Source organism: Gavialis gangeticus, unplaced genomic scaffold, assembly GCF_001723915.1.
Source record: "Gavialis gangeticus isolate Ggan-Ray unplaced genomic scaffold, GavGan_comp1, whole genome shotgun sequence".
Lineage (NCBI taxonomy): Eukaryota > Metazoa > Chordata > Crocodylia > Gavialidae > Gavialis > Gavialis gangeticus.
In genome coordinates, this window is record NW_017728994.1 from 27,690,799 (window position 1) to 27,703,816 (window position 13,018).

The window sequence follows — 13,018 nt, forward strand, 5'->3', positions numbered from 1 at the left end:
TTGGAGTTTCAGTGGGGCTCGTTCTAAAAACAGGCCCCAGTGACAGAGTTTTGACTTCAGTTTCATTCCAAATGTCAGATTTCTTCACTCTGGAGTGGTTCAGACTGAGATTCAGTCACTCCTATTTCTAGTCCTCATATCCTAATAAAGTGTATATGTAAATAAAAATAGAAAAATAAGTAATTTCAAAGAATTTGGCCTTTTTTATTAATTAGCGGTTCCCTGTTGTTTCTTCTAATTGGACAAGTGGGCTCCATAGAGTAATGGATAACGAGAATGATCATTTTAAGATAGTATCTCCTCTGAGTTTTTTTCTTCTATTTCCTGCCTGTAGCCAGGCTACAGGAGTTCACCAAACCAAGTGAACTAACCCTGCCAGGAGGTCACAGCATAGGCTCTGTGTTGCAGCATGGAAGACTGGATCTTGTTGCTTTAATCGCATTTTACACAGCCAATCTGACATACAGCACAATGGGAGAAACAAAGTGAACGCTCAGTGTAGATAAGGGGGAAGAGTAGGTAGGAATTGGAGGCTGTTTTACCAAAAACATCAGGAGCTGCTAATGGATTTGGATGAGCAGCAAAGGCCCTGGGGTAGGACTCAGGAGAGTGGCTTCCAGTCCTGGCTCTGCTACTGACTTTCCATGTGACCTGGGACCTTTCCTCCTCTTCAACAAGTCAGATTTCAGTATTTACCTCTAATCTGCCTCATGGGATGAGCCAGTTTCTCCTTAAGGTAAATTCAGATCCGTCCAATACGTCCCAGTCTGGGAGTGGGGACGCACCTTTGTGTGTGAATGGAATCTCGTGCAAGGGAGTTGTTCACTTCAGCAGAAGGAAGACAGCCATAGAAGAAGCTGTGCACTGACTGAGAACTGAGCCCCGACAGGCCTCAGAACAATGCCCTTAGGTTTTATTTGTAACCTACTAACATGTCTGCTCTAGGATTTGTTTCCCCTAGATTTCCCTCTCTTCCTGATAACCACTGGCAATGGCAGCAGGGGAAATTAGTGCAGGCAAGTCTCCTCATGGCCCCTAGACAGTGCATGATTTAATCCAGTGCATCAGTCTTTTAGAGTGCCAGCTGGATGCTTGTGACCCATTTGCACCCTCGCTGCAGGCCACCACTTCCCTCTTGTGGGGGAGGGAGGAAGGATGGGAGATGGCTGCCAATGTGAGAGGGATGGGGAGAGGGTAGGAGTGGGGAGAAAGCACCTGTCGTAGGGGAGCAGAGAAGAGAGAAAGGAGGGAGGGAATAAGCAGTGTATGTCCCTGTCTTAGAGGAGAGAGTGCAGGAAAGGCCACAGGGAAGGGAAAACTCTGGGCCAAGCTCCTTGTCACTGATCGCCTTGTGCTGTGAGCTGTGTTCAGTCACTTCAGAGACTGGTTTTGGCCCATACGCCATAGGCTGAGCCCCATTGATGTAATCCCTGCTCAGAGCAGGACTATACAACATTGCAATGACATTGCCAGCAGCTGCTGTTCCAAGGTCACATGTAAAAGTAGAGGGAAAAGTTCTACCATAGATGAAGTTGTAGGGCCTGGTCCAAACCCTGTGGAAGTCTTTCCATTGACTTTAAAAGGCCTTTGAGTAGGCCTTGTCCTTCACTGCTTTATAGCCTTTTCAGCATCCTTTGTGAGATGAGTCGTGTAATCTCCTTTCCAGGAGGGGTGGTATTTGTCCAGTTTGTTGGGTTTTTTTCCCTCCACTTTATTGCTGACTTGGGAGAATCACCTCTACATTCATGACTGTCCATTTGCATTTAGCTGTATCATTGCTGATGTGCTGTTTTGTTTGGAATGATACCAGATATCTGTCTGTCTGTTTTGCTAAAACACTGTCCTTTGCTCATGCAGTTCATTAACTCCCACCTGAAAGGAAAGGGGAGGAAGCTGGAAAAAATCTTTTATTTATCAAGCAAATTTTTTGTTAATTAAAAATTCTGAGGTTAACTAACATTAGAGGGAGCAGAGATAAGTTATTGCAAATCCCACCCATAGTCTTTTATTCTAACAAGAAAAATTGAACTCAGTGCATACCCAGACTAATATTGCAATCCTTCCTCTCCCCCACTCTCACCCTCTGGCATGATGACAGAGCTGTAAAATTACTTGTATCTGGGCCTCCAACTGCATGCAATGTGGGGATCAAAGGTAGGCAGCATCCATTAGATCAATTAGGCAATGTTTGGATTGTGCTTTGAAGATGTGAGGAAGTTGCTAAGCAAAGTCCTGATTCAGCAAAGCACTGAGGTCCACCCTTAACCTTAAGCATGTACTTAAATTTATCCCTGTCCACAATGGCATGAAGTGCTGTTAAGTTAGTGGTTACTTAGGTGCTTTGTTGACCTGGGGATTGAGCACTTAGCATCAGGGCTGTGTGAAGTTTCAGTTGCTGATTTGATTCAGTGGAAATTCGGCCCAATTTTGGCGGCCGAATCTCCGAATTCAAATCGGGAGACTCTTTAATCTTTCCAAATTGAATTGGAACCCTCAAATCGATTCGGAGAGACTTGCTGATTCGAACAGACACAGCTTTAAATGTTTTTTTCTGCGTACCTCAAGGTACCAGGTGGCTTGTGAATACTGAGATGGTGGGGTGGATGGAGCATCCCATGGGAACGTGGAAGGGTCCCCAGCACAGTTGGCAGCGGATCCGGAAGTGGACCAGAAGCACTTCTGGTCCACTTCCAGGTCTGCCAGGGAGTGTGCAGGGGACCTCCCCCCAGCTCAGCGACTGGTGTCTCCTGGGTTGGAGAGGGGGCACCCAGGGTCCTACTGTGGCTGATCACTGAGCCTGAGGACTGTGGGGGGGCTGCACTTCTGTGGGATGCTCCATCTGCCCCAGCATCTCAGCATTCACGCGCTGCCCCTGGTACCTCAAGGTATGTAGAAAAAACATTTCAAGCCAAATCGCTGATTCTCCAAATCAGCATTGAATCTTCAGATTTGGATTTGGCTGAATTGAATTGGGACAGTGATCTGAATCAACAAATGGAATCACTGTCCCCCGATTTGGGCTGAATCTGAATCAAATATGGCCTGTTTCACACACCCCTATTTAGCATCATGAATGGCCTCTTTTACGTGGACTGTTCCTAATAGAGTGCTATGTTTATTTTAAACCCAAGTGGAGGTGGAACAGTTTCTGCATGAAATCTATTTTACAGATTTAATGTTGCACCCAATCTGAGCGGTTGCCCCAATCTCCCTTTTGACTTAGCTGTGCAGTCACTCAAAGTATGATCAGTACTGATGCACATGATGTTCTTTTGACATGCTGGTTTCTCCCCTATGGCTTTGTTGTTTTATTTAAAAAATAGTTTAGTTCCACAAAATCTTACTCTTTTTAAAAAATATTCCCTGCAAAACTCCCAACCCCTGCTGGGCAGATTTGTCCATTTGACACCTGTGTCATTGTGCATTTATTTTTATCATGACCAACAGAAAGAGATGGAGAATATCCTGCATCGCTGGTCCCTGGGCATTGTTCCTATTAGCCATTGTCTCCCTCCTGGGAGAGCACTAGTTTTTTGAGTTTGAAGTACTATATCTAATTCCTTTGCACAATATTAATTGTGAATTTGTAATCATCCCACTAGCCTTTCAGGACTGAAGGCCATGCAGGAAGGACTTCCAAAAGTCTTGCAATGATTTCAGACTCCTTAGTAAATGCCATAAACTTTAATCCCATTGTGGTAAACCCATCCAAATTACTTTCTATTTTCTCTCTATGGAAATGTAGTTACAGTATCTTAGTGAAAAAAAATGGAGAAAGTAAGGACTAGACTCCAGAGGTGTGGATTGACCAGGGCAGAGGTTTTCAACCTTTTTAAATAAGTGTAGCCCCGGCAGACCCCTTTTTAATAAATGTACCCCTGGGGCAGGAGTTGTGAGTGGCCAGACGTTGGGGGCGTGGGGGTGGTGAGCAGCCGGATGTAGAGTGGGGACATGGCAAGTAGCAGCAGTGCAGCGTCTGTGCAACCCTGCTCTCACCCTGTCCCGGGCTGCTCCTGTGAGGTGGTGGCATGGGGGGCGGTGCTCCATCCCTGCCTTCCCCTGCATACACCTGAGACCTTTTGAAGTACCCCCAGGGGTACGCGTATCCCCAGTTGACAACCCCTGGACCAGGGAATATGTCTGTCATTGTTAGGGGTTGGGTGGCCACTGCTTGTCAGGGTTACTGAGAAGTGTTTGGGTTGTGCCTTGCCATCCTGGGCAGTGCTAGTGAGCCCTTCCATAAAAACAAGCAGGGGTCTCATCCATCTAGCCAGCCACTTCCTGATGCTTTTTGTACATGGAACACTGAGTGGGCGGGGCTTGTTTTCATGGCAACTCTCCCCCGCACTTCCCAGCCTGGCATAGACATGCCCATTGTGTCTAACAGCATGCTGAATGAACCTCCCAAGGACTGGAGCTCGGGTTCATAGAAGCTTCAAGGCCAAACATGTCCATCATATACCAGTGAGAGTGCACTGTGGAGGAATTCATCTAAGCCTCCTGAATGCACAGATGTGGGCAAAAAATCTTGTGAACCTGTCTGAGGTTCTTGGTTTCCTGTGTCTCATCTGAGATTGTAGTACATCCTGGTCCTTACAAAGCCTGGCAGGGTAGAAGGGGCACAGAAATTAATGACAACAAAAACTTCCCAGGTGAGAGAACACAAAATGGGCTTTTTTGGACTCGCCAGACAAGATGTTGGCTCTACTGAATATTTACAGCAGAGCAACGTGTCTTATACCCAACCCACATTGTCCATGCATAGTGCAGATTATAGTAATAAACTCCAGAGGGCACTTCCTATACATACAGCACTCCCAGGGGGCATGCACAGTGCAGTATCAGGCCACAAAATATATTTGTGGATTTGCTTTTTTGTTGGTAATCGTCTGCCGACTGGTTGTGCTTTTGAGACCCTCCAAGTGAGCCGGGAGACCTGGGAGTTCTCTGGATGAGCTTGACAATGACTTGGGGCATATGGGAGGGATGGTTCTCAACTAGGACATGGGTGAGAGGAAGAAGGTTCAAATTAGTTCTTGTGGAAGATTTCAGAAAGGCCCTGAAGCTCTACTGCAGTTTTAGTTCAGGGTTGCCTCTGTTCTGAAGAACAAGTCCCACCAAAAGGTTGATTTGTTCATAGAATTAGTGTAGCATATCAGATCCTTGCCTGGTGCAACTGGAGTAACTTCAACTGAACTAGTTTGCATTGCACCATCTAAGGAATTAGTCTAATCCTTGGTGGGAGGCCAGCTGGCTTTTTTTTTTTTTTTGTCTTGTCCCAGATATCATCAGGGGCCTTTCAAGAAATAATGACAATGTTTCCTTTCATTGTGGTCATTGGCCTTTGAGTCTGATGGTCTGAAACTTGTGCTTTCTGTCCATGTTCTTTTTTTCCCTACAGGAATGCAATGCAACACCGTTCACCTTCCGCAACTCTAGCTGTGTCTCTAACTTTTCATCTCGCCCACCCTATCTGCTGCTCCAACCCTTTTCCTTGTGTTTTGCCATTGCCTTTCCCTTTGTAGCACTCTGTGCTGCATTGCAATTGCATTGCTGTAGTCTTGGCATCCCCCATTGGAAAAATCTCGTGTGAATCTAGCGGTGGCGGGTGTTTTTTGTTTTACTCTGTTGTCTGTGCACCATGGTTTTTTTTTTTTCTTTTAATTCTGACCAATATAACATCTGCTAAAATGTCTTCCTTATAATTTGCTTGGTGATCACACAGCCTTCTCATCATTCATTGAGAGCAGGACCAGATCTCACAGAGTCTGAAAAGAGCTATGTGGTAAGGCTGTTGTTTAAATAAGATGCGTAGTCATATAGCCTCTCTGATCATAGATGGTAACGTCTCAGTAGAGTTTAAAAGTGCCAACTGCTTTTTTAGTTATAATATATATACGTGTCTGTGTGTGTGTCTGTGTGTGTGTGTGTCTGTGTGTGTGTGTGTGTGTGTGTCTGTGTGTGTGTGTATATAAATCAACGTATTTGTAACGGAGAACTAGAATTTAGCACTTAGAACAGCTACCAGAGCCAACAAGGAGTTGGTGTAGTTGACTTAGAGTTAAATGCATAGTGCATGACTGGAGAGTGCCAATTGGCACTCTTGGATTGGTAGACTAGAGTCTGTGATGGTGCCACTGCTAACTAATTGCAACCTCTAATGCTGCTGCTTTTTGACAAATCTTCAAACTAAATACCAAATTCTTCTGTATCTTGCCTGTTTTTCCATGCTTACAACCTGGATCCCTTCTGCACTCCACTACCTGGATATATACCTGGATCTACAACTCTGTTGTTTTACTGGACTTATGTGCTGCATCTGGATTGTCCCATCTCTTCCTGTCTTTTTTCCCTTTCCCTTCCCCCTTGTTGACTGTTCTATGGGTGTTTCTTGGATGTCAATGCTGCCTACCACGCAGGAAGCAGTTTGCAATGAGATCATAAACATTGCAGAAAAGTCTGTTCATTACTGCAGTACTATTTCTCAGCCTCTTGACTCTCGCCACAAGGTCACCTCTAATGACAATAAACCATCTCTAATCATTTCTCAGCAACCTCAAGCACAGCAGCAAGGAGCCAGCCCTGACAGGAGTCAAACACCACGAGACATGTAAGTTTCTCAGGCTATCAGCTCTATCAGGGACCTGGTTTAGCCTGTGTCAGGGTTGCCTTGGTGTTTTTCTTCATGTGCTATCTGTGGATATGAGACCACTAGCTTTCAAGGAAAAAATATTTCCAGCTTTTGCTGTTGCAGTGAGAGGGCTGAAAACCAGAGCCTTGTATTTATACTGGTCTAAGCACAACAGACTCTGAATCGCAACTGGGGCTTCACTGAGGTCTTGATTTGTGCTTTTGGATAACTTGGCTTGTTAGTGCTGTATCATGACTTTCTGAAGCTTGAACTCTTGTTTTATGTGTATGGATGAAAGGGGAAAATCTGTCATTGGGTTTGTGGTCCCAGGCTCTAATTCTTCACTGCCTTGCCCATTGTGATGCTATTTAAACTGGGCTAGATTGGGTGCAATTTTCTACAAGTGTAAATGACAACACAGTAGCAAAGCAGCAGAGAGTCAGGCCTGTTGTGTCATTTCATGGAGAAAGAAACGTTCTCTATTAGGGAAGCAGAGTACAGTAGAGTACCTGGAGATTCATTAGCATAGGGTAAATGCGCACCTATATAGTCAGTAGCTGTTAGTAACACATCAGTACTATGTTGCTCCTAAGCGGTTGGTGCTGTTATAGGGAGTGGCATCTGAATACATGGTATAAAAAATGTTCCCAAGATAAATGCTGCTGGTAAGTGGGTGTTGCTACAAATTAATACATGCCCAGGATCTGAGTCAGGTTACCACTCCAGAGATCCCAACACTAAGTATCTGAGGCTGCAATGTCTGTAAAAATTGGGCACTTTAGCAGGGCTTTTTGGCATTTTTAGCTAGAGCCTATTCAGTCGACTATTAGATACAAGTACCAAAAAAGCCCCACTAAAGTGCCCAGTCTCTACAGAGATTAGGAAAGCCGGGTGCCCCTAACGTGCTGCCTCTTCTGGCACGTGTTGGGCTCGGCATGGGAATGCACAGAGTATAAAGTAAAGTGCCATTTTCGAGGATTTGGTGGGGGTGGTTTCCACATCTGTAAGCAGCTAATACAGTTAGTGTGATCTAGAACTTCCTTTGAACTACATGCTTGGGCAAAGGAATAGAATTACCATTCTGCACCAAAGTAAGGGTACCTCTGACTATGGAGGCAGGCACATGGGTGTGGGTTGGACAGCTCACTTATTACCTCTCTTTCTGGGATTGGTAATTCATGGTTGTTTCCCTAGGATGTTCTTGGTACAGTGCAGATGCACAACACACTTTACTATGGACTGCATCCATACCTCACCCTCCTTTAGCAACACAGGTAGTTTGCAGTTGATTTTGGAACCATAATGTAAAATAGAAGAGGTATATATTGTTATTTTTTAAATGCTATGTGTACTTGACAAATCTGGTGCTCCTGTATGATACCATTCATATTTTAAAGACAGGTTGTTGCATGGATGTCGGGGAACAGCAGCACATAATTTACAGCACCTCTTCCTCTTTCTTGTTTTAGAGTTAGCTACCAAGCCCTCTACAGCTATACGCCACAGAATGATGATGAGCTAGAGCTAAGGGATGGGGATATTGTGGATGTCATGGAGAAGTGTGATGATGGCTGGTTTGTGGGTAAGGGCTATTAATAACATCATGAGAATTGCCTGAATATCAGAAAATCAGCTTTGCAAAAAAGAGGAATTTGTTTCTATTTTGCAGGGTTCAAAATGGAGAAAAATGTCCATAAAAGTTTTTCTTTCCCCTTTTTGCCTTCTGTTCTTACTTGGTGCATCTACATATGAAATTAAGGCAATGGAATAAATTCTGGCACAGTTTGCACTGGAGTTAACTGCTCTGGGGCACAGTGTCTACGTGTGCACCCACCCAGGACAGTAGTACTTTGAGCTGGCGTGGAGCAGCCCTGGTCTAGCAGCAGGCTCAGGGGGGTCAGCTCTGGGCTCTGGGTGGTGGCATCAGGTGGTGGGAGGGCTGGCTGGGGCACAGGAGTGCTAAAATGAGGAGCTGTGTAGCAGGCATCCCCTGCACTTTAGCACCCTTTTGCCCCAGCCAGTCCCTGTCACCATCTACACGTGTGTTTTGTCATACTTAATTACTCTGCCATAAGATAGTACTGTCCCTGACAGTGGAGTTAATTAATTTACTGCGCCCTAGTACTGGTGTATGTATAGACAGTGGTGCTTTACTGTGGAACTAATTATTCAACTCCATAGTAAAACACGTGTGTAGATGCACCCACTCAGAGCAATATATAAAAATTATGTCTCGGGACCTGGGATTTTTCCACTGACTCTTGTTCATTTTCCTTTTGCTGCTCTGGAACTTATCCAAACCTTTCCCAGTTTCAGAAAGGTAGCAGAATTGCAGAGTTCCAATTACCCTTCGGCTAATCCATAACTTTTCCAAAATCAGGGAAGCTTTGATGTGTTTCAAAAAGTGGCAAATGAGAAAAAAAAAAAGCGGGGGGGGGGGGAAAGGAGGGAAAAGGAGGAAAAGATCCCTGACTTCTCATCCCCTTGAGTGTGTTAGCAAAAAGGGGGAAAATGGAGGAAAACCCAACATTCTGGATAGTCAAAATTTCTAGAATACTATTTTCTGTTTTCAACAAAAAATACAAAATGTTAAAAAAAAATCCCGAAGTAATTTGAAAAAAGCTTGAAAGTGCACTTTGAGTCCAAGATAAGTCTGAAAGAAAAAATTTCACCCATCTCAAATTATTATAAGGCATTTATATAGCCTCAGCATCACATTGTATGTTATACACAATTCCCAAACCTCAGAGAGCTGAGTCTGAACAAGTTAAGTTTCAGCAGGATAGCTGAAGAGGAAATTGGTTATCCATGAGAATAGAGGAGGGATTGGTAGGAGAAGGGGGACACATCCTGATGTATCTTATTTAATGCCTGCTAACTCCTGTTTCCTTTCCCAACAGGTACATCCAGGAGGACAAGGCAGTTTGGCACTTTCCCAGGCAACTATGTGAAACTTCTGTATTTGTAAAGCAATCCTAAAACTGCAGTAAATGGTTGTTAGGTGTTTTGTTTACAGACAACATATAAATAGCAACAACCTATGAAATCAGATAATTTTGAATGTAATAGACAGGAGATGAGAAGTGTAAGTGGGATGTGGTTATGTGGTACATACAGTATTGCGTTGAATGTGCAGCCCTGGTTCTACTGAGGCAGGGCTTAAATGACATATTTGCTGAAGAAGAGACAATGTTTCTAGTTTACAGTGCTGCCTTTGTATATTCCCCCTTCCCCTCCAAGAGTTCTGATGATAATCTTAGTTTTCATAGGCTTTTTTATTGAGTGAGTACTTAGCTCTAAGACAGAACTGAGGACAGCAGCAGGATGGAATAGGTAACTCACCACCCTTCAACTGCTTCCCTTCTACGATTGGGTAAGGGGATCTTCTCCAATATCAAGGTACCCTCCTCCCGTAATAAGGGCACCCCCATCCAACAGGTTATTTCCCTCTGCTTCCTACTTTAATTCTACACTCTTTCCTCCTGACGTGCACTTCAGCAGGCAGAGCTGTCAGACAGCTTTTTGTGGTTAGTCTACAGGGCACTGTATCATGCAGAGAGCTTTGAATTGGTAGTTTAATCCAGAGGAATAGGCCAAAAACAGAAAAAGAAAAAAACACTGCACAAAACCCAGTAGGGTTGTATTTTCTACAGTTGTCTGCACAAGTAATTGAAATTTCAGGTACAAATCTTATTTGCAACAACCATGGCCATAATTATTTTTTCAAAATTGTTGGCCCTGATGACACCTTTTGAAGTGTACCCTTTGCAATGAAGATGTCATTTCTTCCTGGTGTTCTACCTTAAAAATCCAGATAGATGCTAGCAAAATATTAATGTGTGCCTTTTTTCTTTTTTTGGTTATGGTTTTGATGGTGGGTCTTGAATAAATTAAGACATTTTGGCTGCCTCCTAATGAAACAAGAAAGTCAAGCCAATTTGTAAGCTGCACTTACACAGCTTTTACCAGCTGCATATATTTGTACTACTTTGAAAAACATGGATTGCCCATATACTTGTCTGTAAGTCAAAAATGAATGCTCTTTTTGATAGAAATTTTGTTAAAAAAAAAAGCATAAACAGAACCTGTTGCATCAGACTCTGCTTCCAACAGCTATAGTACAAATAGCAAAGGTTTAGATTGCTATTTTGTCATAAGCCGTATTTAATAATATAAAATGCCTATTTTTATGCTGATGCTTTTATACAGATTTATTAATAGTAACTGCAACTAACTGTTAGCATGACTTGCAATACGTTTTGATAAAATAGCCATGCTCCTGGGTTGAAAAACAAATGAACTTTATCTTTCGCCAAAATCAGCGGAAGAAAAGACTCAAAGTGCTTCAGAAGTTTGACTGTAAATATGTATATTTAACTTTGTACAGACAATGTACTTACCTTGTATAGAAAAAAATAATTTAAACACTTTGAATGAAAGAGAAAAAAAGGCAGTTAATGAAAGGTTGAGGTTGTTTTTTCTTTTTCCATTTTTATTTAAATGAAGGAATTCCACCTAAGAGTTCACCTGAAGAGTTTGACCACAAAGTATCTGCTATAAAATGGTTACAGATATGACACACAGCACCATTACTTTTGTGTGGGAGGGTTATCTTTAGTCCTTACCTTATTTATAGTTTTTGGTTTTCTGCTTTTGACTTGCATTCATGTTACCTGCAGCAATATTTAAACCTGTCGCTAGGACTGGATAACACCAAATGAATCTATCCAGCAAAATAACATGATGATACTGACTGTATATAACCAACTCATTTAAAAGTTTATTTTTTGTTGTTGTTGCTGCTATTCTTGCCATTTTTAGTTATACACACAAACACACACCCCACAAGTTCTTTTTTGTTTATTTTTGTTTCTTATTGCAGTGGATTATGGTTTGACAATTAATAAATGGAAGTATTGAGTTACTACTGTGTTCCTTGTACAAATTATTAAATAAAGTATATTCCAAGTTGTTGTTATAGACGTATGCTTTTGTATTGCTGCCCCTCATTGGTTGTCTTCAGTATTAGACCCTGAGACTCTCTGGGCGTGTCCACATGAGTGTGCATGTGCCTCTTGCAGTGTCTCAAACCCCTTTGAGAAGCTGCAAGAGGCACGTGTGGGAACCAAAAAAAACTTCTTCGCACTGCAAATTTGCAGCACAGGGGCAAAATTACTTCGGTCCACAGAGACGCTCTGGTAACCAGCCAGAGCATCTCTATGGCTGGCCTTTGCCCTGATGCTGAAGCATACTGGCAAGTGCCCCAGGGCATGTCCCTGGAAGCACCACATGCCCCCCAGCATATAGAACACCCTCACCAGGGCCCCCTGAAAAGGAATCGTGAGGGATCCCTCAGCCTCCAGCTGGCTCATGACCTAGTGATGGAATGAGTGCATGTGGTGGAGGCTGGGGTGCTGGCACCCCAGCAAGAGGGCCGTCACCAGGAAGATAATCCTCCCCAGGGTTTGGAGCTGGGAGAGCAGGGCCCAATTAGGGATATGGGGTGGGATGGAGCTCAGGACCACCTGGGGCCCCATATCTTCTAGGGGTTTGAGGGGGATGTACTTGCCCTCTACCATGAGCCCCCTCTCCACTGACTTTTGTGCAGCAGCCTCCAAGGCAAGAAAAAAAAACTTTTTTTGTGGTGGCCACCACAATCTTGTGGGGGTGGGGCTCCCACCTGGGCCAGGGCCTGCACCCAGGTCTCAAAGTGCAGGTTCTCTCACTTGGGTAGCTGGCACTTCACCCTATGCCTGTGGGTGAGTGCCGGAAAGGGGGCCCTGCCGCCTGAGCTGCAAGGGCCAGCAGTGGGGGGGTCCAGGCTCCAAGGCTGTGAGTTGCCCCATAACCGCCTGTGCATAGCTGTGGTTCCCCTGTTTGGGGGCTGCATTGGTGGGGCCAGAGCTAAGGCCAGGGACAGGCTGAGTGGGTGTGCTGGCTGGTGTGGTGCACCTGGTCCCCTCAGGCATCGGTGGTCTAGGCTTGAGGGCAGGGCCCTTGCCCTTCCCACCCCCAGCTGTGGAGGATGTTTCACAGTTGGTAGGGTCAGAAGGGACCTGAGCAGATCATCAAGTCCAACCCCCTGCCGTGGCAGGAAAGAGTGCTGAAGAGCCCTTCCCACTGCCCTTGCCCTTGGTCACTGATGGTGGGGAGAGGAGCTTGGGAACCCCTCGGGGTGGGGGGCAGTGGGGGTTGCAGGCATCTCTATCCCTGGTGGGGGCCAGTTGGACTACACCTCTGGGGTGGGGGCTGTAGGGGCATGCGCCCCCTTGGGGGCTTGGCTGGGATTTGCCTCCAGAGTGGGGGCTGTAGGAAGTTCTGTGGGGGCTCTGCCCCCCACGTAAGTCTCCTGCTCTGCCATGGTTTTACATAAAAGGGAAAGGGAAA

General features: G+C 44.7%; 1 protein-coding gene across 30 annotated transcripts in view; it reads left to right on the forward strand.

Moving 5' to 3' along the window:
- The window catches only part of SORBS1 (sorbin and SH3 domain containing 1), a 235,089-nt gene extending 223,487 nt beyond the window's left edge, over positions 1-11,602 (forward strand). For 15 of the 30 annotated variants that reach the window (XM_019502448.1, XM_019502446.1, XM_019502454.1 and 12 more), the window contains 4 exons: positions 5,726-5,785; positions 6,420-6,610; positions 8,101-8,213; positions 9,532-11,602. In XM_019502448.1, the coding sequence (XP_019357993.1) occupies positions 5,726-5,785; positions 6,420-6,610; positions 8,101-8,213; positions 9,532-9,599 (432 nt within the window). In that variant the 3' untranslated portion in view covers positions 9,600-11,602. The other 15 variants (XM_019502455.1, XM_019502464.1, XM_019502465.1 and 12 more) reach the window with 3 other exon arrangements.
- Positions 11,603-13,018: the final 1,416 nt, after the last annotated feature.